Source organism: Piliocolobus tephrosceles, chromosome 1 (genome assembly GCF_002776525.5).
Source record: "Piliocolobus tephrosceles isolate RC106 chromosome 1, ASM277652v3, whole genome shotgun sequence".
NCBI classification, from domain to species: Eukaryota; Metazoa; Chordata; class Mammalia; order Primates; family Cercopithecidae; genus Piliocolobus; species Piliocolobus tephrosceles.
The window spans coordinates 182325658-182352463 of record NC_045434.1 but is presented as its reverse complement, the minus strand read 5'-3'; the positions used below and the strand labels follow the sequence as shown (position 1 = coordinate 182352463).

General features: G+C 45.0%; 1 protein-coding gene across 1 annotated transcript; it reads right to left on the bottom strand.

The window, feature by feature from the left end:
* Positions 1-6: 6 nt before the first annotated feature.
* PPT1 (palmitoyl-protein thioesterase 1) lies at positions 7-25733 on the bottom strand. Its single transcript, XM_023221245.2, has 9 exons — positions 25384-25733; positions 20022-20131; positions 19360-19487; positions 18572-18642; positions 16376-16478; positions 7459-7549; positions 5657-5755; positions 3955-4026; positions 7-1449 (listed from the first exon to the last, which is right to left on the bottom strand). The coding sequence occupies exons 1-9, from the start codon at positions 25505-25507 to the stop codon at positions 1327-1329; spliced, it is 921 nt and encodes a 306-aa protein (XP_023077013.1). The 5' UTR covers positions 25508-25733; the 3' UTR covers positions 7-1326.
* Positions 25734-26806: the final 1073 nt, after the last annotated feature.

The window sequence follows — 26806 nt, the reverse complement described above, 5'->3', positions numbered from 1 at the left end:
ACCAAGGATAAGAAACTACTCTTTATTTTAGACAACCTCATAAAATTATTTTCACATCCCCCCCACTTCTTGCTCTTAATCCTCATCTTTTAGTTGAAGAATAAGGCTTGAGAGAGAGAAAGGAAAAACCATAATGGGTAAACTTAGCAGCACCAACACGGTTCTTTCATCAAGGCGTAGCTCATCATTTCTCCAAACTGACATTCTACAGAAATGTCTTCCAAAAAGCGTTAAGTTTTCACAGAGTGGGGACTATGATTTCCATGCTAGGAAATGGTAGATTGTTAGTTTTGTTTACTGTAACATGAATTCTCGGAGTCCTCAGACCCTCTAATGTGGGTTGATCTCCAGAAGGAGAAGGGGAGTGTGTAGTATTTTCCAAGCTTTTTGAGCAAACAATCTTTTTCTCACAGAACCCATCAGAAACAGTTTGGAGTATGCTGGTAAATATGTTTTGGGGATAGACGTCAGAAAGCCTGATCTTTTCATATGGTTCCTCCTATTCTCTGCTAAAGCCAGCAACAGAGTAAGTTGACTCTAGCATCAAGACCACTAGTCATAATAAGAAAGGGCAGGTTGGTCAAGAATGGAATAGGAAGAACTAGCTGCCTCACTTTTCATTTTCGTGCCTATATTTTTTTCACTCCCTAAGTTATACAAGATGTACATTTCCTCTCTTAAGCAACTTAATTGGATGCTACTTCCCTCCTTTTGTGACAGAGCAACTAATTCATCACTACCTGAGGAGACAAAGTGGGTGCCACAGAAGCAAGACTAGGCCAGTGGGATTTGTCTAATAATAAGATGATAGCACAGAGGGCAACGTATTCAGAGAGGAAGGCAGCCTTAAGAAATGCAGAAATAGCCAAGCAAGATTTTTCCAAGCACTGGTTAAATCACCAGCAAAACAGCATTTATGTGAGTACCTCAGGCCTGGGTACCTCTTTGCTTGAAATCTGGCAAGATCTTGGAAAAACATTTGCCCTCAGAATCTTATCTCATTGCTTTAATTAGTTGTCTCCTTTGGGCCTGGGCACAGTTCTGGCACTGATCTGGAACAGACTCCCTTTCTAAAACTGAGCTTGACCCCATCAAAAGTTTATAAAACAATCGCCATGGTAATTAAACTTGCATTCAACACCATATGGTAATAGAAGATGGCAAAGGATAAGCTTCAGATCTTAGATCTTTCCAAGCAGGGCATGTTAGATGAGGATAGAAGGATTAGTTGCAAGCTGAGCTCAGGCTTGGCATGAAGGAAACTGTCTCCCATGTGGTTTGGAAGAGTTAGGGGCTCCCCGAGCTCTATTGTGAACTGTACGGGTTTCATCCAAGGAATGGTATAATGTGGGCATAAAACCATTCTTCAGACAACTGAAGATGGTCCCCTTCTGTAGCCAGAAACACTAGCTGTCCTGCATTGTCCATTTCTTTTAGCCCCAGGCGGTCCTGCAGAGGGAAAGCCATAATTAATCAAAAAGCTTAATGAAGTTTTGGAGTAAAATGGTAAATATGTTAACTCGAGATATATTGTCAAAATGAGGTGTATTTTCAAAAATGCCAAAAAGAATATCTCCTAGTTTTTTTTTCTTTCTTTTTCTTTTTCTTTTTTTTTTTTGAGATGGAGTCTTGCTCTGTCGCCCAGGTTGGAATGCAGTGGCGCAATCTTGGCTCACTGCAACCTCCACTTTCCGGGTTCAAGCGATTCTCCTGCCTCCGCCTCGCGAGTAGCTGGAATTACAGGCGTATGCTACCACGCCCAGGTAATTTCTTGTATTTTTAGTAGAGATGGGGTTTCACCGTGTTAGGATGGTCTCGATCTCCTGACCTCAGGTGATCAACCCGCCTCGGCCTCCCAAAGTGCTGGGATTACAGGCGTGAGCCACCACACCCGGCCAGTTTTTTCTAAGTATTAAAAATATATATGCGATTGAGATTGCACTATATAGAGTTCTAGATTCTGCTTTTTGAAAAGCTTCTCAGAGTCAGAGGACTACCTATAGGTGGGCAAGCCATGGACCACACTGCCTCAGCATGCCATAGGTAAGTGGGACTGAGCCAAAGACAGGAGAACATTAGCTAGGTAACTTAAAAAACATCCAACCCAGGCCAGGCGCGGTGGCTCACGCCTGTAATACCAGCACTTTGGGTGGCCAAGGCAAGCGGATCACCTGAGGTCAGGAGTTCAAGACCAGCCTGACCAATATGATGAAACCTCATCTCTAATAAAAATACAAAAATTAGCCGAGCATGGTGGTGGGCACCTGTAATCCCAGCTACTTGAGAGGCTGAGACAGGAGAATTCGCTTGAACCCGGGAGGTGGAGGTTGTGGTGAGCTGAGATCACACCATTGCACTCCAGCCTGGGCAACAAGAGCAAAACTTCGTCTCAAAAACCAAAACAAAAAAACCATATGCAAGCCTTAGGTAACAAACCCTGGACACTTCCATGTTCTGGAGTTGAAAATGTCATTACCCATAGCCTAGGTGCTGGAGAACAACCCCTGGTTGGGAAGATAAGCAGTTACGACAGTGCCAGAATGGTGCTTCTGCCGTGGCCACCATTATTTTGAGTTTCACAATAGGGAAGTTCTTAGCTGTAATTTCTCAAGCCTTTTTTTTTTAAATCAGACTCTAGCTTCCCTTTTTACCTCACCACTCAAGTTGAGGCACCCAGTGCAAAAGAAAAGCCAAGAGGAGACAAATGACCTCTGAAATAACATGGAGGAATTCTAGTAGAAGGTGACTGGTTCAGATGTAGTACTTACGCATTTTGGAGAGTCTGTCTCCAATATAAAATCCTTAGGGCTGGGCATGGTGGCTCACGCCTGTAATCCCAACACTCTTGGAGGCTGAGGCAGGTGGATCACCTGAGGTAAGGAGTTCAAGACCAGCCTGGCCAACATGGTGAAACCCTGTCTCTACTAAAAATACAAAATATTAGGCATGGTGGCGTGTGCCTGTAATCCCAGCTACTAATGAGGCTGAGGCAGGAGAATCGCTTGAACCCAGGAAGTGGAGTTTGCAGTGAGCTGAGATCATACCATTGCACTCCAACCTAGGTGACAAAGCAAGACTTTGTCTCAAAAAAGAAAAAATCCTTAAAGTGTAGAAGGCCCCAGAACTGGAGGTGGTAAATTACTGCAACTTCTGCTTAAGATACAGGACCTACTGCTACACAAAATTCACAACTCTAGTGCCACTCAGTCTCCTGCAGGAGCTTGCCTTGTAGTGTGTAATTTAGAAACAGGATTTCACATCTATTAATGTTTAAAAGTAATGTCCCTTGGCCAGGCACAGTGGCTCACACCTGTAATCCCAGCACTTTGGGAGGCCGAGACAGGTGGATCACCTAAGGTCAGGAGTTCGAGACCAGCCTGGCCAACATGGTGAAACCCCATCTCTCCTAAAACTACAAAAATTAGCCGGGTGTGGTGGCGCACACCTGTAATCCCAGCTACTAAGGGGGCTGAGGCAGGAGAACTGCTTGAACCCGGGAGGCAGAGGTTGCAGTGAGCAAAGATTACTCCACTACACTCCAGCCTGGGAGACAGAGCGAGACTCCGTCTCAAAAAAAAAAAAAAAAGAATGCCCCTCATCATGCATGGAGGCTTCCTGGATTTGTAGCAGATGCACCTCAGCAAAGGCAGCTAGTTTTTAAACCTTTTTATCAAACAAAGGAAATCAGACATGAGGTTTCTCTTGTTCTTGCTTGGAAACCATAAGGTTTCAGGATGTAGTGAATTTCTGTAACGCAGTGCCGGATAAGCTACAGCAATAATCAAGAGCCTAACAAGCTTCACCCATATTGGACATAAGTCAGGTGTTTCAGGAGTACCTAGTGCTCTGAGGTGTACAGGGCAGGGCTCCAGCACCAAAGAACCTAGCAGCTTCAAGAACTGGGAGCTGAAAAAGACAGCACAACCTCCCCAAGATAGATTCCCTGCCAGTTACCTGTGTGTACAGGGAGGTCTCCTGTAAGGGAATGGTTTCCTTGGCTTGGCCACTTCTGTAAAATCCAAACCACTGCAGAAGAAGCAAAAGAAATAAGGTCAGATATGACACACAGCACATACTGCCAAACTAATTTGAGACTGGTTAGAAGCTAAAACTGCCAACAAAGTGAACATCATAAAGCTGTAGCAAGAAGGAAAAATGGATAGGGTGCGTCTGAGTCATCTCTTCTTAAGGGTGGAGCCCGAGGGATGAGTTAATCTTTCTGAGGGGCTGCTTTCCACTTCCCCAGAATTTCTGCTTCCTACATTTATTAAGCAATAAATGTGAAAAATTCCTGGGCTGAGCTCTAGACATTCAAGGATGAATATATCATCTGTTTCCAAAAACCTCCCAGTCTTGCAAGGCACAGAAACAATTCACTGTTGAGCACAGAGGTCAGCAAATGTTTTTGCAAAGGTCAGATACAAAATATTTTAGGCTTTAAGGGCCATATGGTTGCAACTACTCACTGCTGCCACTGTAACAAAAGCAGCCACAGACAGTATGTAAAAAGTAAAACTGTTCCAATGAGGACACTGAATTTAAATTTTACATAATCTTTATATGTCAAAATACTTTATATGTCTAAATAAATTTTACATAATCTTTATATGTCAAATTCTTTCTCCCAACCATTAAAAAATGTAAAAACCATTCTTCACGTGTGGGTAACACCAAAACAGGGAACAGGATGGACTGGGCCTGTGGGCCACAATCGGCCAATCCCTGGTGGTGTGACATAACGTGAGGAGTGTCCTAACACAGGCTGATGATCTACAAAAGGGATCACGTTCTGCTTGGAAGGGGGATGGCATCCTGGCCTTGACAGACGAATAGGAACTGTCAGGTGGAGAAGCCAAGGAAGTACATTCTAGAGACAGAAAAACATGAACAAAGTTTGCATACGAGAGAAAAAGCACAAGTAGTACAATATGGCTTGATCAAGAGTGTATGAAGCGTGCAGACAAGGAAGATCAGGCTGGAAAACAGGGTGAAGCCAGATCAAGGCAGACCTTGGAGGCCAAGCTTAGGAACTGATATATTTTGGGCTGCTGATTCTGAACCCTTTTTGGGTCTCTGGTCTCTGGAAAATGGATTAAAATTATAGACCCTTCCCCAGAGAATGCAATTACATAATTTTGCATAGAATTTTGGGGTTCGGGGGTAGATTACAATCTTCAGTGTCCCGTTTATGGACCTCAGGTGAAGAACTGTTCTATACAAAAGTTGGTGGAAGGGTCTGCAGGTTTCTTCCCCCAGCAGGCAGCTGTATTTTTTCATTTCATTTCATTTCAATTTCATTTTATTTTCTTTTTGAGGCAGAGTCATACTCTGTCAACCAGGCTGGAGTACAGTGGCACGATCTTAGCTGACGGCAAGCTCTGCCTCCTGGGTTCAAGCGATTCTCCTGCCTCAGCTTCCTAAGCAGCAGGGATTACAGGTGGCTGCCACCACGCCTGGTTAATTTCTTTTTGTATTTTGAGTAGCGATGGGGTTTCACCAAGTTGGCCAGGCTGGTCTTGAACTCCTGACCTCAGGTGATCTGCCTGCCTTGGCCTCCCAGAGTGCTGGTATTACAGGCATGAGCCACTGTGCCCGGCTGGCAGCCCTATTTTAATGCCATTTACTCTCCTGGCATGTGGCCTAAGTAATGTCTCACCTCCGAATCTACAGGGTCCACAATGGAATCATTGAGGAATTTCACCATCACAAACTTCTTCAGGGCCATCAGGTTTTTCTTGTAGGACTCATTGATACCCTGAAACAAAGGCCAGCAACACCTAAGGTCATTACCATCAGATACCAGCAGGGGGAGTAAAGCCTTCCAGTTCTCTGGTCTCCCTGACCCTGTGCCACCATGTTTCTTCCCCATGGGTATGGGCTGTTTTCCAGTTTCCTGCCCAGGATATACCAGTACAGCTTTTCTTTTTCCCCCCTCTAAAACACAAAACAAAAAAAAACCTTTATTTTATTTTAGATTCAGGGGGGTATATGTGCAGTTTTGTTACAAGTGTATATTGTGTGATGCTGAGGTTTGGAGTTCTGTTGATCCTTTCACCCAAATAGTGAACACAGTGCCCAACAGGAAGTTTTTCAGCCCTAGCCCCTCCCTCCCAGCTTTTGGAGTCTCCAGTGTCTACTGCTCCCATCTTTATATCCACGTCTACCCAATGTTTAGCTCCCAATAATAAGTGAGAGCATGTGATATTTGGTCTTCTGTTTCTGTGTTCATTTGCTTAGGATAATGGCCTCCAGCTGCATCCATGTTGCTGCAAAGAACAGGATTTCATTCTCTTTTATGACTGTGCAATATTCCATGGTGTATATGTACCACATTTTCTTTATTCAGTCCACTGCTGATGGGCACCTAGGTTGGTTTCATGTCTTTGCTATGGTGAACAGTGCTGCAATAAACACGAGTGCAAGTGTCTTTTTGGTAGGACAATTTGTTTTCCTTTGGGTATATACCTAGTCATGGAATTGCTTATACAGCCTTTTTTTTTCTTTTTTCTTTTTTTGAGATGGAGTCTTGCTCTGTCACCCAGGCCGGAGTGCAGTGGCACCATCTCAGCTCACTGTAACCTCTGCCTCCCGGGTTCAAGCAATTCTCCTGCCTCAGCCTCCCAAGTAGCTGGGATTACAGGTGGCCGCCACCACATCCTACCACAGGTGGGGTTCACTGTGTCGGCCAGGCTGGTCTCAAACTCCTGACCTCAAGTGATCTGCCCACCTCGGCCTCCCATAATGCTAGGATTACAGGCGTGAGACACCGCGCCTGGCCTTCCTATCTGACTGACATGCCACCGACCATGGCATACAGGTACAACTATGAATTTACACCACACTCCATAGGTGTCCATCACATAGGTGAGAGGCTTCTAGTCAGAGAAAGCCAAGACAAAGTAAGAAACTGCAAATTCTGGGTGGTTCTGCTACACTATTCTGTGTTGTTTTTTGTTTGGTTTGTTTTTCCCTTCAAACTTTCTGTTTCAAAACAAAAAACCAAAAGAGTCTCCAGATGAGTCTAATATAAACGGAGCCATCTAGTTTACCAGAACCTACCAAACCATGTTTGTGTCTGGGGCATACTCAGTGCCTACTGTATCTCTCGTCTAGGTAAATCTCCAGAGAAAAATCCACCCCCAAACTGATCCATCAGGAAAGCTTCCCTCATTAAGACAGCAGCTGTGAATTTCCACCTAGCCCAGTCAGCAACCTACTGAGCTTATCCTGTGTCTCAACACTGGGAGAGGGAAAGAACTTAAGGGAAGAAAGGTAATTGAATTTCACCCTCGCTAAAAGGAACTGAATCTCAAAGTCACTGCCTCCCAAAAAAACAGAACTTCTGTTTCCTAGGATCTGCCCAGGACAGTTTGGGTAAACAGTTGCCACTGATTTGTTTATGAGGACCTAAACAGGAAAAAGAACGCACATCTATGGGAACAGGGTTTGGGTGCTTACCCGCTCCTGATTTATATCTGCCAGGAAGATGCTGTGGTTGCGATACACATCCTCTTTTATGGGGTCATGCCAGTATTCGGCTTGCACGAGGCTGTAGGAAGAAAAAAGAATGAGGTGATCAAGCTGCAGGTCAGTCAGTATGCCTAGGGCATGCTCAGTGCAAAGGCCACCAAGAGACTTTAAAAGGACAAAAGGCCGGCTGGGAGTGGTGGCTCACGCCTGTAATCCCAGCACTTTGGGAGGCTGAGGCAGGTGGATCACGAGGTCAGGAGTTCAAGACCAGCCTGGCCAAGATGGTGAAACCCCGTCTATACTAAAACTACAAAAATTAGCTGGGCACGGTGGCAGGCGCCTATAATCCCAGCTACTCAGGAGGCTGAGGCCGGAGAATTGCTTGAACCCCGGCAGCAGAGGTTGTAGTGAGCTGAGATCGTGTCACTGCACTTCAGCCTGGGCGACAGAGTGAGACTCCGTCTCAAAAAACAAGGACAAAAGGCCAAAGCCCTCAAGTCCCAGGCCTTACCCTTTCATAGAGAAGACAAGACTTGCACCTATAAAACAGTTTGTCAACAAGACACCTTGTTGAGACAAGGACTATTCAGCATAGTACAGAAATTATAAAAGATTCAGGCAAAGGACTCATCAATATTTGCTTGCCCTGTGACCCTGGGGTTTGTCGTACTTATCATGCTGATGTAGTTTGGCTGTGTCCTCACCCAAATCTCACCTTGAATTGTAACTCCCACAATTCCCATATGTCATGGGAGGTGACTGAATTATAGGGGCGGGTCTTTCCTGTGCTGTTCTCTTGATAGTGAATAAGTCTCATGAGATCTGATGGTTTCAAAGAGGGGAGCTGGGCCGGGTTCCGTGGCTCATGCCTATAATCCCAGCACTCTGAGAGGCCAAGGCGGGCGGATCACCTGAGGTCAGGAGTTTGAGACCAACCTGGCCAACATGAGGAAACCCCGTCTCTACTAAAAATACAAAAATTAGCCAAGCATGGTGACATGTGCCTGTAATCCCAGCTACTCGGGAGGGTGAGGGAGGGAGAATCGCTTGAACCTGGGAAGCAGAGGTTGCAGTGAGCCAAGATCACGCCATTGCACTCCAGCCTGGGAGACAGAGCAAGATTCCATCTCAAAAAAATAACAAATAAAAAATAAAATTAAGAGGGGAGTTTCCCTGCCCAAGCTCTCTTCTTTTGTCTGCTGTCACGTGAGATGTGCCTTTCACCTTCTGCCATGATTGTGAGGCTTCCCCAGCCACATGGAACTGTAAGTCCGCTATAAACTTCTATTTGCCCAGTCTCGGGTATGTCTTTATCAACAGCGTGAAAACAGACTAATACAGTAAATAAGTATCAGCAGAGTGGGGTGCTACTGAAAAGTTACCCAAAAATGTGGAAGCGACTTTGGAACTGGGTAACAGGCAGAGGTTGGCACAGTTTGGAGGCCTCAGAAGACAGGAAAATGTGGGAAAGCTTGGAACTTTCTAAAGACTTGTTGAATGGCTTTGACCAGAAGCCTGATAGTGATATAGACAATAAGGTCCAGGCTGAGGTGGTTTCAGACGGAGATGAGGAACTTGCTGGGAACTGGAGCAAAGGGGACTCTTTATACTTTCTTTCCAATCTCTCTCCACTTTCCCTTCCCTTCCAGCCTCCTCAAAACGGGCACTGTTACCACAAGGCCTCACATGGGGAAATTCGACCAAACTCTACCCCGGGTTGGCAGGGAGAGAAATACAAATGTCTACAACATAAGCTCCCCAGCCAGAGTGGAAGAGCTGCCCAGAAGCAGTGGTCCTGAAAACCCCACTCAGTGAAGCAGGATGGCGTAAAGCCCAGCGGAGCCAGCTACGTCAGAGATGGAGCTCTTCCTCCCAGGAGCAGATGAGACCGAAGTTAAAGGAAGCAACAGTCAGAGTGACATTCTAGAATGTGTTTATACATGTATTGGAAACCTTTTAAAGGTTTAGAACTCTGAACATTTATAGAATGCAAAAAAAAAAAAAAAGTTCTTGAGGAAAATTAGAAGTGTTACTTCAGTGAACACACAAATAATAAGGAAGCAAAACAGTCTTATTGCAGATACGGAGAAAATCTGAGTGGTCTAGATAGAAGATCAAACCAGCCACAACATTCCCTTAAGCCAAAGCCTAATAATCCAGAGCAACGTCCTAACTCTCTTCAATTCAATGAAGGCTGAGAGAGGTGAGGAAGCTGCAGAAAAAAAGTGTGAAGCTAGCAGAGGTTGGTTTATAAGGTTCAAGGAAAGAAACCATCTCTATACCATAAGAGTGCAAGATGGGGCAGCAAGTGCTGACGTAGAAGCTGCAGTAAGTTATCCAGGAGATCTAGCTGAGATACTTAATGAAGGTGGCGACCGTAAACAACGAATTTTCAGTGTAGATGGAACAGTCTTACATTGGAAGAAGATGCCATCTAGGACTTTCACAGCTATAGAGAAGTCAATGCCTGGCTTCAAAACGTCAAAGGATCAGCTGACTCTCTTGTGAGTGCCGAATGGAGCTGATGACTTTAAATTGAAGCCAATGCTTGGTTTTTATATCCTAGGGCCCTTAAGAACTATGCTAATTGCGGCCGGGCGCAGTGGCTCAAGCCTGTAATCCCAGCACTCTGGGAGGCCGAGACGGGCGGATCAGGAGGTCAGGAGATTGAGACCATCATGGCTAACACGGTGAAACCCTGTCTCTACTAAAAAATACAAAAAACTAGCCGGGCGAGGTGGCGGCGAGGTGGCGGCGCCTGTAGTCCCAGCTACCCGGGAGGCTGAGGCAGGAGAATGGCGTAAACCTGGGAGGCGGAGCTTGCAGTGAGCTGAGATCCGGCCACAGCACTCCAGCCTGGGTGACAGAGCAAGACTCTGTCTCAAAAAAAAAAAAAAAAAAAAAAAAAAGAACTATGCTAAATGACTATGCCTGTGCCCTATAAATGGAACACACAAAGCCTGGATGACAGCAGATCTGTTTACAGTGTGGTTTGCTGACTATTTTAAGCCCACTGCTGAGACCTATTGCTCAGAAAAAAAGATTCCTTTCAAAACATTACCACATAGCTGGGCATGGTGGCTCACACCTGTAATGCCAGCACTTTGGGAGGCCAAGGTAGGAGGACTGCTTGAGGCCAGGAGTTCAAGACTAACTTGGGCAGCATAGCAAGACCCCACCTCTACAAAAGAAAATTCTTTCTAAAATTAGCCGAGCATGGTGGTGCATGCCTGTAGTCCTAGCTATTCAGGAGGCTGAAGTGGGACGATGGCTTGAGTCCAGAAGGTGAAGGCTGCAGTGAGCTGTGATCACACCACTGCACTCTAGTCTGGGCAACAGAGGACAACCCTGTCTCAAAAATTATTTTTTTAATTAAAAAAAGTTTAAAAACAAACTTAAAAAACAAACAAATATTACAGCTCATTAAAAAGCACCTGGTCACCCAAGAGCTCTGATGGAGATGTACAAAGAGATTCATGTGTCTTCATGCCTGCCATAGCACATCCATTCTACAGCCCATGGAGCAAGCAGTAATTTCAACTTTCTTTTTTTTTTTTTTTTTTTGAGAGGGAGTCTCGCTCTGTCGCCCAGGCTGGAGTGCAGTGGCCAGATCTCAGGTCACTGCAAGCTCCGCCTCCCGGGTTTACGCCATTCTCCTGCCTCAGCCTCCTGAGTAGCTGGGACTACAGGCGCCCGCCACCTCGCCCGGCTAGTTTTTTGTATTTTTTAGTAGAGACGAAGTTTCACCATATTAGCCAGGATGGTCTCGATCTCCTGACCTCGTGATCCGCCCGTCAAGGCCTCCCAAAGTGCTGGGATTACAGGCTTGAGCCACCGCACCCGGCCTATTTCAACTTTCAAGTCTTATTATTTAAGAAATACATTTACAAGGTTGTAGCTGCATAGACAGTGATTCCTTTGATGCATCTGGGCAAAGTAAATGGAAGACCTGATGGAAATGATGTATCATTCTAGATGCCATTAAGAACATTAACAGGCTGGGTACTGTTCACTTTGGGAGGGTGAGGAGGGAACATCAGTAGAGCCCAGGAGTTTGAGACTAGCCTGGACAACATAAACGAGATCCCATCTCTACAAAAAAATTTAAAAATTAGTGGGGTGTAGTGGCTCACACCTGTAGTCCCAGCTGCTCAGGAGGCTGAGGTGTGAGGATCGCTTGAGCTTGGGAGGTTGAGGCCGGGTTGCAGTGAGCTGTAATGGCACCACTGCACTCCAACTTGGGTGACAGATTGAGACTGTGTCTCAAAAACAAACAAAAATTCATGATTCACAGGAAGAGGTCAAAATATCAATAGTAACAGGAGTTTAAAAGTTGATTCCAACCCTCATGAGTGGTTGAGGGATTCAAGACTTCAATGAAGGAAGTAACTGCAGATGTGGAAATAGCAAGAGAACTAGAATTAGAAGTGGAACCTGACGATGTGACTGAATTGCTGCAATCTCATACAACGGATAAGGAATTCCTTCTTACAGATGAGCAAAAAAGTGGCTTCTTGAGATGGAATCTACTCCTGGTGAAGATGCTAGGAACACTGATGAAATGACAACAAAGGATTTAGAATAAATATTACATAAGCTTTCATAAAAGCAGTGGCAGGGTTTGAGGATTGAGTCCAGTTCTGAAAGACGTTCTACTGTGGCCTAAACGCTACCAAATAGCATCGTAGGCTACAAAGAAATCTTTCACGAAAGGAAGAGTCAATTGATACAAAGTTCATCATTGTCTCACTTTAAGAAATTAGCACAGCCACCCCCACCTTCAGCAACCACCACCCTGATCAGTCAGCAGCCATCAACATCCAGGCAAGACCCTCCACCAGCAAAAAGATAACTTGCGGAAGACTCAAATGACCATTAGCATTTTTTAGCATTAAAGTATTTTCTAATTAAGGCATGTACTTTTTTTAGGCATAATGCTACTGCACACTTAACAGACTTCAGTATAGTGTAAACATAGCTTTTTTTTTTTTTTTTTTTGAGACGGAGTCTCGCTCTGTCACCCAGGCTGGAGTGCAGTGGCCGGATCTCAGCTCACTGCAAACTCCGCCTCCCGGGTTCATGCCATTCTCCTGCCTCAGCCTCCTGAGTAGCTGGGACTACAGGTGCCCGCCACTGCACCCGGCTAATTTTCTTTTGTATTTTTAGTAGAGACGGGGTTTCACCGTGGTCTCGATCTCCTGACCTTGTGATCCGCCCGCCTTGGCCTCCCAAAGTACTGGGATTATAAGCGTGAGCCACCGCGCCCGGCAAACATAGCTTTTATATGCACTGGGAAACCAATAAATTTGTGTGACTTGCTGTATTGCAGTATTTGCTTTACCGTGGTGGTCTAGAACCGAATCCTCAGTATCTCTGAGGTATGCCTGTAGTTTGGTACATTACTCTCTAACTTTTCTGAATGGCCGAAAAGTCTCTGAGAGAGCCTGAGTAGATGCCTCAATATTTCCAGAAAACAAAGTTGCAAGTTCACCAGCTGAGGACAAAGACATGGGGAAAACTGGACAATTGGGGAAAAGCACTCTGAGATCCATTGCGGGTGGGGTGCAAACTGGAAGCAGGGCCCAGAGCAGACCTGGGGAGGGCAAGTTGCTATGAAAATTAAACAGGATATGTAAAGCTCTAGCTTCCCCTGAGCTGGAACAGGGGAAGATGGAGGCCAAGGCTGAGGCCAGGGCAACACTGAAGTATTCATTGTGGCAGGGAGTGTAGGGGTGGGAGGGTACAGCATGGGACGGGGGATGGCAGAGAGCAAACTGGAGGAAGGAGAAGGCTAGGAAGGGCTGACAGCACCTGCGAAGACAAAAGGGAACTAGAGGGTAGATTTTACATCCAGGAAGGAGAGTCAGAACTGTTACACCATTCCTCGTTGCCCTCATCATGCCAAGCCGGGGGCTTCCTCACCAGTTACTGTGCGGATTAGGATATCACGTTTGCTTTGCTAAGGTTAAGTTATCTGAAGAATGTGGAAGACCTCTTTTGGGGTCTCTGCCTAAGTCCCACTCTTGCACTCTTCCTGCCCCGCCTACTGGTTTACAGGGAGGTGGGTATGGGGAGTATGCACGGTTCCACTTCTCTGGCCACAGTTAATGAGAGCAGAGGTGGACACCTGACCTGAGCCGGGGCATGGTCCCTTCCCGAAGAATCTGAATCGGGACAGAGAGATTCTAGCCTCAGACTGAGACAATCTCCTAACAGAAGATTAAACATTTGGAAGCTGTGCGAGGCCACCTTCCATCATGTGGGTGGCAGGGGAAGCTGGTCTGCATGGAGAGAAGCAGCAGCGACACAGAGAGAGAAGCAACAATGGCAATGGAGAGAGAATACCCTGGCTCCTCGTGGCTCCCAATTCTTGATTCCAGGCCCTGTGAGGCCTTAGGCACCAACAGAGTATTACTTTCTTTTAAAATTTACTTTGGCTTGATATGGTTTCCTTCTTGCAACCAGAATTAATCTTCCCTAATACCAGGGGCAACCTAGGACAGTATCACAAAGACAAAATGATTTCTCCTTGTTACTTTAAGCCTTCACCATCTGCTCTGCTAAAACAGTTCTCACACTCATTCATCTGCTTGCTTGCTTTCAAAAACATGTCGGCATTTTTTATGGTCTCTTACCTCCTTTCTCCCTGTTCTCTCTGCTCTTGTGGGTTTATCACTTTTTATTCTTCTGCTACCACTTCATTAAAATTTAAGGAGGAAGGGAAGATAAGCACATCAATCTACTGCTTTTAATCAGTATCTTTTATTTTTATTTTTTGAGACAGAGTCTCACTCTGTCACCTAGGCTGGGATGCAGTGGTGCGATCTCAGCTCACTGCAACTTCTGCCTCCTGGGTGCAAGCGATTCTCTAGCCTCAGCTTCCGGAGTAGCTGAGACTACAGGTGTGCACCACCACACCTGGCTAATTTTTGTATTTTTAGTAGAGATGGAGTTTCGCCGTGTTGGCCAGGCTGGTCTCGAACTCCAGGCCTCAAGTGATCTGCCTACCAAGGCCTCCCAAAGTGCTGGGATAACAGGCATGAGCCACTGCACCCCACCTTAATCAGTATTTACATGTCACTTGTCACCCCCTGATGGACTGCTCACTTAGCATCACTAACAGAATTCTGATTGCCAAGAGTTATATTGGTTCACACAAAGAAAGAAAAGTATAGGCTTTTTGGAGGCAACTGGGCAAGAGTGAGAATCAAGAGTAAAGGAGGAAGAATGAAGTAATCCATGAGAGCAAAGAATATGTAGAATATAAATAATTAAGTTGTGATTAGCCACAGCCAATCAAACCAGGCAAAGGGGAAAGCTTGGTGTAGCATGAGGGTAAAAAAAGGAGACAGAGGTACAGAGTATCTTAGTTTTTCTATAAAAACCATCAGGTGATACTGTTGACCCAAAACAGCTTTGTGGCTATTTGTGTAGCCAATGAGTGGGAAGAGAAAAGACAGCTAGCTGTAGATTGTTCCAACATGAGTCAGTCACAAGGCTGTATCTTGGAAAATGGCTTCAAGAATATACTGTAATAAAAAGTTGTTATTTGACAAGAATGAGACACTTGGAAAACCCACAGGATATTAGTGGATCCCAAACTCCAGCTATCATCTAGAGTACATCAGACCTACCATCGCAACTTCTGTTTTTTTTTTTGAGACAGAGTCTCTCTCTGTCGCCCAGGCTAGAGTGCAATGCGCAATCTCGGCTCACTGCAAGCTCCGCCTCCTGGGTTAAGCGATTCTCCTGCCTCAGCCTCCTGAGTAGCTGAGATTACAGGCACCACCGTGCTCAGTTAATTTTTGTATTTTTAGTAGAGACAGGGTTTCACCATGTTGGTCAGGCTGGTCTCAAACTCCTGACCTCATGATCCATCCGCCTCTGCCTCCCAAAGTGCTGGGATTACAGGCATGAGCCACCATGCCTGGCCTACAACTTCTAAGGATAGAGCCCGGGAATCCATTTTTAATGAATTTCCCTGTGGTTCTGATATACAATTAAGTTTGGAAACAAATGAACAAGCACACACTACAAAAGTAATTCTGCATCTTTTTTTTTTTTTTTTTAATAGGTTTTAATAGAGACAGCGGTGTCACTATGTTGCTCAGACTGGTCTTGAACTTCTGGCTTCAAGCAATCCTCTCCCTTGGCCTCTCAAAGAGCTGGGGTTACAACTGTGAGCCATCGTGCCAGGCTGGCCATGCTAAATACCCAAATACATTTGAGTAGTCAGGGACAGTGATGTAGGGAGTAGCTACCAATATAAAGAATCTGTCCTCTAAATACTAGCAATAATTCCTTGAGCTTAGTACTTTCTAAAGGCTTTCTGTTTGTTTTTTAAAGATGGAAATTTATTCTGTTATAATTACATTCTTCTTACATAGAAAAATGCCCTTGTTTGTCTGTCTTTGTTTTTTAATTAATAGACTTTTTGGAGCAAGTTTAGGTTTACAATGAAATTGAGCAGATGGTACAAAAAGATCTCATTTGAAGTCTGGGTGCGGTGGCTCACGCCTGTAATCCCAGCACTTTGGGAGGCCGAGGTGGGTGGATCACCTTAGGTCGGGAGTTGGAGACCAGCCTGACCAACATGGAGAAACCCTGTCTCTTCTGAAAATACAAAATTAGCTGGGCGTGGTAGCACATGCCTGTAACCCCAGCTACTTGGAGGCTGAGGCAGGAGACTTGCTTGAACCTGGGACGTGGAGGCTGCGGTGAGCCAAGATCACGCCACTGCACTCCAGCCTGGGCAACAAGAGTGAAACTCTGTTTCAAAAAAAAAAAAAAAGATCTCATTTGAACGTCATAAGGAACTACTGCTGGAATCACTGTGAGCATGAAAGTCAGCATGGTATTTTCACATGGTGACAGGTGTGTAATCTTTTCAGCTAACCATACATACCGTTCCTGAACAACTTTGGAGTATGCCCCAGCATTCAGTGTTTTTCTGATGAAGTCACAGATGTGAGAGCTCTCTCCTGGGCATCGAGGGAGTCCAAAAACACCTACAGAGGTAGATGACAAATATTCATTCCTTCAGTAATCATGTATCCAATACCTACTATGCACAAGGCACTGTGAGGAACAAAACAAACAGGACCAAACTCTGATCTCATTCACTTGTTCCTCATGAAAATAAAGTGCAGAGAACTAATACCATCACCAGCTTCCTCCTGGTGCTGCTTACACGCCTTCCCGCCTAAGGATCTTTGTACCTGCTCATCCCTGGAGGCTGTGCTGCATCACATGGCTGGACTCGTTTTCAGCTCTCAGGTCTTGGTCCTAGGCAAGTCATATCTGACCAGCTTACCTCAAATAGTACCCATCCCTGTTTCCTTCCCCTCCCCCAGCTATACTTCATCCTTAGCATCCTCATCAATAACACTGTTTTGAGTGCCACGAATAGTTCTGAGCAAAATATTGGCAATAATTAATGTAATCCTCACAACCACCCTGTGGAGTAGACATCATTATTTTCCCCATATCACAGATAGAAAACTGTAAAACTGAGAGGTAAAATACCTTGTCCAAGGTTAGACAATAAGGGATAAGCCAGGATCAGACACAGGCAGTTTGGCCCTAGAGCTCACTCCTTTAAGCGCTACAACCACTAGTGTGTCCTTCACACAAGTATCCTGTTGTTCTTGTTGTTTTCCAAGAGATGGGGTCTTGCTGTGTTGCCCAGACTAAAGTGCAATGGCTATTCACAGGCACAATTATAGCATGCCACAGTGCCTCGAACTCCTGGCTTCAAATGATCCTCCAGCCTCAACCTCCCAAGTAGCAGGGACTACAGGTATACACCACCTCATGCCCGGCTATCCTCTATTTTATCGTGTACATATATATGTGTGTATATATACGTGTGTATATAAGTGCATATATGTGTGTATATATAGTCTATGATGTGTGTATGTGTGCATATGTCTATGTATGTATGTGTATATATGTGCACGTGTGTGTGTGTGTGTATATATATATTTCATGAACGCAAGGACCTTGTCTGTCTTGTTCCTGGCATATAGTAGGTTTTCAATAAATATTTGTTGAATGAATAATAAAGCTGTTTTTACCAACTTGTGTTTGTACAATCCTTATACTTTTAAAAAGTGTTTTCCTGCTGGGCGCGGTGGCTCATGCCTGTAATCCCAGCACTTTGGGAGGCCAAGGTGGGCAGATCACAAGGTCAGGAGATCGAGACCATCCTGGCGAACATGGTGAAACCCCATCTCTACTAAAAATACAAAAAAAATTAGCCGGGCATGGTGGCGGGCGCCTGTAGTCCCAGCTTCTCAGGAGGCTGAGGCAGGAGAATGGCACAAACCTGGGAGGCGACGGAGCTTGCAGTGAGCCGAGATCGCGCCACTGCACTCCAGCCTCAGAGACAGAGCGAGACTCCATCTCAAAAAAAAGTGTTTTCCTACCTATTATTTCACTTTATCCTCTGAAAAATTCCTATAAGACAGGCAGGACCATATTTTGGTTTCCTCTGTGAGTGGAACCTAAGATACCAAATTACTTGCCTATGACTAATAGTTAATTGGGTGAGTCCAGGTTTCCTGATTATATGGAGAATCATTCTGCTCCCACATTATACCAGTTAACAGCCATACCCATCACAACAGAGATGAAATTCCATTCTAAAGACACATCCTTCCCCAAAAGTATGGAATTCTGTCTAAATAGAAAACCTGCTGTTTCTCAAAGCGTTTAAATTTAAAGACAAAAGAGCTTACACACTATTCTTTGCCTAAGCCTAAATTCAAGAGGATATCACCAAGTCAGAGAACAGGAAAGGTCACTCATTTTCCTAACTCCTCAACCACCACCTGCCACTTGGCTATAACCATCTCACTTCCATGCAATCGTGTCAACGAAATTGGAGAGAAGTAGATGTCAACCTAGTGATGCAGGCCTCTGGAATCCTAAGTCTCTTCCTATGTCTCCAGCAATGCTGGCTAGTTTGTTAAAAGCTAGAGAAACAGGATTTTGCAAGGATGGCTGATGTCTTGTGCAAATACAGTTCCTAGATTTTTTTTAAATCACGTGGTCATGTGGGTTAGAACAGAGAAAAAAGAAAGCAAAGAGGCAAAGTTACCTTGATGTTGTCCCCCAACTGAGATCAGATTGACCATGGGAGGTGAAGGGCATCTCTGAGCCACTGCCCTCCTATAGAATAAAAGGGAGTTTTAGCTCCGACTGTCAGACGGAAATGTATCATCCACAATCGGCATCACAGATTAAGCTAGTCATCCTCTGTGGTTCCCCAAAACCACAGAGTTTCAGGATTTTCCTCTGATATAGGTGAATACAAATCTTTCTTTCAACTTTCATAGAAAATAAATTAAGTTCTGGCCAGGCACGGTGGCTCACACCTGTAATTCCAGCACTTTGGGAGGCCAAGGTGAGTGGATCACTTGAGGTCAGGAGTTTGAGACCAGCCTAGACAACAAGGTGAAACCCCATCTCAACTAAAAATACAAAAAATTAGCTAGGTATGGTGGTGAGCACCTGTAGTCCCAGCTACTCGGGAGGCTGAAGCAGGAGAATCGCTTGAACCTAGGACGTGGAGGTTGCAGTGAGCCAAGATCGCACCACTGCACTCCGCCCTAGGCAACAAGAGCAAAACTCCGTCTCAAAAAAGAAAAGAAAAGAAATAAAGCTTCGTACATGGGAACATTTTAGGAAATTTCCCTTCCAAGATAGGTGACAATCTTGAATTGGAGGAGTGGATTTATCTGAATAAAAGAAAAAAAAAAATCAATTCCATATAAGTGGTACACTGTAACCAAATAGAAAACCTGCTGTTTCTCAAAGGGTTTAAATTTAAAGACAAAAGAGCATACACACTATTCTCAACCTCTTTCGTAACCAAAAGGAACTTACAGAAATTGGCCTCCCTGGGAGAATCCCATAGCATTGTAGCCTTGCTGCAGTTTAGGATCCTTAGCAAGTGTCTGACACACTGTTGTTACTTGGGAATTGACATTCAAGAAGAAGCTGTTTTCCACGTCCTAAAAAAGAAGCCAGAGACAAGTGACAGGATGGGACTGAAAACAACCACTGACATCTTCTCTAAGAGGTAAACTCGTTTAGGTTGGTATCCTCACACGAGCCACTCAAGGGTGAAAGTATCATTGTATGATTTGCTGCTAAAAACACAAGGCGGCCGGGCGCGGTGGCTCAAGCCTGTAATCCCAGCACTTTGGGAGGCCGAGGCGGGTGGATCACGAGGTCAGGAGATCGAGACCATCCTGGCTAACACGGTGAAACCCCGTCTCTACTAAAAAAAAATACAAAAAACTAGCCGGGCAAGGTAGCGGGCGCCTGTAGTCCCAGCTACTCTGGAGGCTGAGGCAGGAGAATGGCGTAAACCCGGGAGGCGGAGCTTGCAGTGAGCTGAGATCCGGCCACTGCACTCCAGCCTGGGTGACAGAGCGAGACTCCGTCTCAAAAAAAAAAAAAAAACACAAGGCAAAGCATTTCAACAGTATATGCTATAAAAGCAGCCAGCAACTCCTCAAAGGAACAGCTGTGAAGCGCCTTACCTCCATCAAGGTCTTCCCAATCTCTAAAGATAAGACGTAAATTCCAGGTATTTTCTTCTCAACCATTTTTTTAATAGCACCCATGCTTAAGGGATTGCAACAGCTGTCTCCTAGCCAACAAAAAACAATGATGGAAACTCATAAGTCAAAACATTATTTATTGTTTAAAAACTTTGAGGCCTCAGAGCATTATCAAGAATGTGAAAACAATGTACAGAATGGAAGAAAATATTTGCAAAACATTTATCCAATAAGGGCTTAATATCCAGAATATACTAGGAATTTATAACTCAAGGACAACCTAATTTAAAAACAGGAAAAGGAATTAAACAGATATTTTTCCAAAGAAGATATACAAAAGTCTAACAACTACCATGTGAAAAGCATGTGAAATGCAAACCAAAACCACAATGAGATACCATTTCGCACAGACTAGGATGTCTTTAATAATACTTTTTAATAGAAACCAACAAGTATTGTCAAGGATGTAGAAAAACGGGATCCCTTGGACATTGCTGGTGGGAATGTAATAAGCAGCCACTGTGAAAAATAGTTTGGTGCTTTCTCAAAAAGTTAAACATACAATTACTAAATGACTCAGCAATTCAACTCCTAGTTATACACCCAGAAGAAATAAAAACACACGTCTACACAGAAGCTTGCATATAGATGTTAACAGCAGCAATATTTGTAACAGTCAAAAGGGAGAAACCATCCAGAAGTCCATCAATGAATGACTGAACAAAATGTGGTACATTCACACAATGGAATATTACTGAGTTATAAAAAGGAACAAAGTGCTGACACATGCTACAACTTGAATGAACCTCAAAAACATTACACTAAGTGAAACAAGCCAGACTCAAAAGGTCACAGAATGCATGATTCCTTTTATATGATCAAAAAGAATAGGCAAATCGGCCGGGCGCGGTGGCTCAAGCCTGTAATCCCAGCACTTTGGGAGGCCGAGATGGGCGGATCACGAGGTCAGGAGATCGAGACCATCCTGGCTAACACGGTGAAACCCCGTCTCTACTAAAAAATACAAAAAAATTAGCCGGGCATGGTGGTGGGCGCCTGTAGTCCCAGCTGCTCGGGAGGCTGAGGCAGGAGAATGGCGTGAACCTGGGAGGCGGAGCTTGCAGTGAGCCGAGATCCGGCCACTGCACTCCAGCCTGGGCGACAGAGCAAGACTCCGTCTCAAAAAAAAAAAAAAAAAAAAAAAAAAGAATAGGCAAATCCACTGATATACAGAAAACTAAGTTGGAGATTATCAAGAAGTAGTAGGAGGGGAGAACAGGGAGTGATTGCTTAATGGCTATGTGTGTTTTCCTGGGACGTTGAAAAAGAGAGAAGTGTTAGTTGCACAACGTTGCAAATACACTAAATGCCACTGAATTGCACAATTTAAAATGGTTAACTGTATATGAATTTTTACCTCAATTTTAAAAAACAGAAGAAAGAACATTTTTTGCTTAGCTCCTGTTCATCAAGTAATAACAAGCTTCAAAAGTCCATACAGGAGCTGGGTGTCGTGGCTCACGTCTGTAATCCTAGCACTTTGGGAGGCCGAGGTGGGTGGATCATGAGGTCAGGAGCTCGAGACCAGCCTGGGCAACATGGTGAAACCCCATCTCTACTAAAAATACGAAAATTAGCCAGGTGTGGAGGCGCGTGTCTGTAGTCCCAGCAACTTGAGGGGCTGAGGCAGAAGAATCACTTGAACCTGAAGGGTGGAAGTTTCAGTAAGCCAAGATCATGCCACTGCACTCCAGCCTGGGCAACAGAGCAAGGCTCCATCTCAAAAAAAAAAAAAAAAAATTTTCCATATAGGCCAAGCATGGTAGCTCATACCTATCATTCCAGCGCTTTGGTAAGACAAGGCAGGAGGGTTGCTTGAGGCCAAGAGTTTGAGACCAGTTTGGGCAACAAAATGAGACCCTGTCTCCAAAAACCCAAAAAGCTCATATAGGATAATCAAGACACCATATTTACAAATGAAAAATAAGCACAGGTACACATTCCCTTCCCCTATCACAGGGGATATTTGGGGTGAAGAGATGCAAAGTTTTCTCTTCAGGGCCAGGACTAGGGTGAGGCAAATGAAGCATCTAGGACAGTGGTCCTTAACCTTTTTGGCACCAGGGACCAGTTTCATGGAAGACAATTTTTCAAACTGTTCCACCTCAGATTATCAGCCATTCGTTATTTTCTCATAAGGAGCACGCAACCCAGATCCCTCACATGCACAGTTCACAACAGGATTTGAGCTCCTATGAGAATCTAATGCCACTGCTGATCTGACAGGAGGTAGAGCTCATGGCGGTGAGGCTCCAGGCTCACTCACCTCCTGCTGTGTGGCCTAGTTCCTAACAGGTCACAGACCCGACCCAGGGGGTTGGGGACCCCTGCTCTAGGGCACAAAATTTAAGGAGGCACTCATTCTCAGGTTTATGTAAGTGCTGACCCTGAATTTGAGAGTGAGTGCCTCCTTAAATTTGCACTTCAGGAGCCTCTTCATCTTGTCCTAATCCCAGACTTGTTTCTTCTATTTCAAGGAACCAGAACTAGGAACAGGAAGCAAACTGGCTACTGAGTAGGAGAAGTGGAGTGAGATCATTTCCCATTTCGAACTTACTCATTCCATTTTCAACCTGCAAGAAAGCTTAAGCACCAATTTTAGAAGAAGAAAAGGCTATTGCCTAGAGAATCATCTATTCCTTTTATTTCTTTGAAAACAACGTTCTCCACACTGAGCTGTAATTATAGGTTACTTAACTGCGTCTGCCTCCCCTGCAACTGGCTGTGAGCTCTGGGAAAACACAAAGCTCCTAACTTGTGTCCTCTTTTGACCCCACAGTAGTAGCCCCAGGGCCTGGTGTAGAACCTTGAAAGTGTTTGTCTGTATTTGCTGACTCTAATTACTCTGAATATTTTTCTGTAACCCATCCCAATGAAGCTCTCACTGTCACCACTCTCCCAAAACTGCTTTTGTCAAGATTAGTCATCTTTATATTGCTAAATCCAATAATCAGTTGTCAGTCTTTATCTTCCTTGACCCATTAACATTTGATACAGTTACTCAGGACCTATCAACATTTGATGCAGTTGATCATGCCCTTCCTCCTGAAACACTTTCTTCACTTGGCGTCAAGGACACTGAGCTTTCCTGACCCCTCCACTTCACTGGTTGTTCGGATACAGTCTCCTTTGCTAGTTTCTCCTCATTTCCTCCACCTCCAAAGGGAATGGAGTACCTCAGGGCTCAGTCCTCTGTGTACACTCATTTCCTAGGTGATCTCACCAGGCCTTTAACTACTAGCTGTATGCCGAAGACTCCCTACTTAAATCTCCAGCCGGTATCTCTGTCCTACACTCCACGCTCCATGCCTCCACAACATCTCCTGGATGTCTCATGAGGATTTTGAGTTTAGCAAGCCCAAAAGCAGACTCTTGATCTTTCCCCCACCCTAAGTCAGCTTGTCCTACAGGCTTCCCCATCTTGGTAAAATGAAAACGTCACCCTTCCAACTGTCCAGGCCAAAACCTGTGGAGTCATCTTTGGCTCCTTTCTTTCTCTCTTATTCCAAGTCTGATCTGTTAGCAATCCACCTTCAAAATCTATCCAAACTTTGACCACTTCTCAACACCTCTATTGTTACTCTACAGTTTCAAACCATCATCATCTCGTTTAAATTATTGCAATAGTTTCCTAACCTGTCTCCCTGTGACTATCCATGAATCCCTACAATCTATTCTCAATACAGCAACTAAAGTGATTCTTTAAAAATGTGTCAGATCATGTCACTCATCTGGTCACAAAGTTCCCCATGACACTCTAGCCAAAGTCCCTGCATTAGTCTTACCAGGCCCAACAACTTCTGTAACTGCCCCTCCCTTCCAAACTAAACTCCTAACTTCTTCCCCTTGCTCACTCATTTCCAGCCACACTGATCTGAATGCTGTCTGTTGAACACACCAGACATACTTCCGCATCAGGGCTTTCCCATTTACTGTTCCTTCTACCAGATAGCCAAATGGCAACTGTCCTCATCCACCTCAGTTTTGTATTCAGATGTCACTTTTTAAATGAATTCTTTCCCAACTTTGCTTTATTAAAAGTGCAAGCCCCCACTTCCAGTCTTTATCCTACACCCTACTATACTTTTCTCCATTGCACTTATCACCATTTGATATGTTATGTTTTACTTATTAATTTCTTTATAATCTGCTCCTTCAACTGGAGAGTAGGTTCCAAAAGAACAAAGAATTTAGTCTGTTTAGTTCCCTACTGTATCCTCAGCACCTTGTAGGTGCTCAATAACTGTGTTAAATGAATATAGGTTCAGCATCCTAATCTGAAAATGCGAAATCCAAAATCTGAAAGTTTTTCAGTGCAGACATAATGCTACAATTGGAAATTTCCATGCCTGACCTCATGTGACGGGTTGCACAAAATTATTTGAAATATTGCATAAAATTAACTTCCAGCAGGCCTGGCGCGGTGGCTCAAGCCTGTAATCCCAGCACTTTGGGAGGCCGAGACGGGCGGATCACGAGGTCAGGAGATCGAGACCATCCTGCCTAACACGGTGAAACCCCATCTCTACTAAAAAAAAATACAAAAAACTAGCCGGGCGACGTGGTGGGCGCCTGTAGTCCCAGCTACTCGGGAGGCTGAGGCAGGAGAATGGCGTAAACCCGGGAAGCGGAGCTTGCAGTGAGCTGAGATGGTGCCACTGCACTCCAGCCTGGGCGACAGAGCGAGACTCCGTCTCAAAAAAAAAAAAAAAAAAAAAAAAATTAACTTCCAGGTATGTGTATAAAGTGTATACGAAAAATAAATGAATTTCCTTGGGTCCAATCCCCAAGATATCTTGTTGTATATATGCAAATTTTTTTTAAAATCCGAAACACTTCTCAGTCCCAAGCATTTCAGATAAGGGTTACTCAGCTTGTAAATGAACTGTAGGTGCCTAACAAATCTCTGTTCAATGTGTGAAGGAATAAATAAAAGGGTAGATGCGCCAGTCATGTAGCCAGCCGCAGCTCACCTAGCCTGATCAAGTGCGAGATGCCGCATCCTGACGCCACTACTGTAAGGATTAATCAAGGACAGCATGTAAAACCTCAACACCGCGCGCGGCTCTCTTTGAGCTCATCAAAGGACGGCTCCTTCCCCTTCTCTCTTTCCAACGCAGATCCTTCAAATCCTTCAAATCCTTCAAATCCTAAAATGTCGAGGCAGCCGCGAGCTGTGTGGGACCAGGTCCTCGCCCTCTACACCCGCATTTTGCAGATGCGAACCGAGGCTAGGAGGAGAGAGAATCGCCAAACCCTTTTCAACTTCTCACTCACTCACCCATCCCATGCCAGATCACCAACGGCAGCGGCGCCGGCGGGTCCAGATGATGCAACGCCCGGGCAGCGCAGGTCCATGGCAGAAGAGCGACAGCCAAGAGCCACAGGCAGCTGGGCGACGCCATCTTCACTGTGTCACATGACCGCGGGCTCGCGACTCCGGGAACCGCGCTCCGCCCGCCTGGGCGTGGCGCCGCCGGCAGCAGACTGCAACCTGCGCATCCCAAGCGGATGCGCAGCCTGATGGGCGTTGGCCCTACCCTGGAACTTTCAGCGTGACAGGTCCCCCGCCAGGCCCCGCTGGCCGAGTGGGGCTCCGCGCTCTCGTAGACCGCCCTCTGCGGTGAATCAGAACAATTGCTAACATTTATTCAGCGCTAATCAGATGCTATCAGGCACTATTCTTACAAACTTTAACTGATTCGCTCCTCGTAACAACGCTGTATGCACTCCTCCCCCTCTGACAGGGGAGGACACTGAGGCACTGAGAACTGGCACTGAGTAAGGTGCCCAAGGTCACAGAGGTAGCAAATTGGTGGGTCCAAAGTCGTTGCTCTTCACCACTGCCCTGTACTGCCTTTGGAAGAAACATGCACAAAGGAAGGTTGAAAGAGAGGAGGGACAATTTCCAGCTAGGACCAATCATGTCAGGGTGTGGGGTTTCTTCTGGATATTGAAGGAGAAGTAGGATTTCAACAAGCAAAAATGAAATTCAGAAGTACTGAGATGAGCTAAGGTAGAGAGGAGAAAGACAACTGTGTTTTCTAGAAATGTCGGGACTTCAAGACGGACGAAAGCATATGTTGGATGCATGAGAGTGAGGGGAAAACCCATGGCCACTAACTGGCCTAATCTCAGCTGGATTATTTCAAGGGTCTCTCATCAATCATTTCCTTTTCCATTCTCTCCTCTTTAATCCATTTTATGCTCTATTGCCAGATTCATCCCTCAGTCCACCTTCATAATCTCAGTTCTCTGCTCAAGTTTTTTCAACAAAACATCAAAAAAATAGTGTAAAGAATTTGTAAAGAAATTAGAGTGTATCCACTATACAATGGAATAATATGAGGCCAGTTTTATAAAAAGGGAGTATAGGTCCGGGAGCGGTGGCTCACGCCTGTAATCCCAGCACTTTGGGAGGCTGAGGTGGGCAGATCACTTGAGGTCGGGAGTTCGAGACCAGCCTGACCAATATGGAGAAATCCCGTCTCTACTAAAAATACAAAATTAGCCGGGCGTGGTGGTGCACGCCTGTAATCCCGGCTACTCAGGAGGCTGAGGCAGGAGAATTGCTTGAACCCGGGAGGCAGATGTCATGGTGAGCTGAGATAGTGCCATTGTACTCCAGCCTGGGCAACAAGAGCGAAACTCTGTCCCTAAATAAATAAATAAATAAATAAATAAATAAATAAATAAAAAGTGAA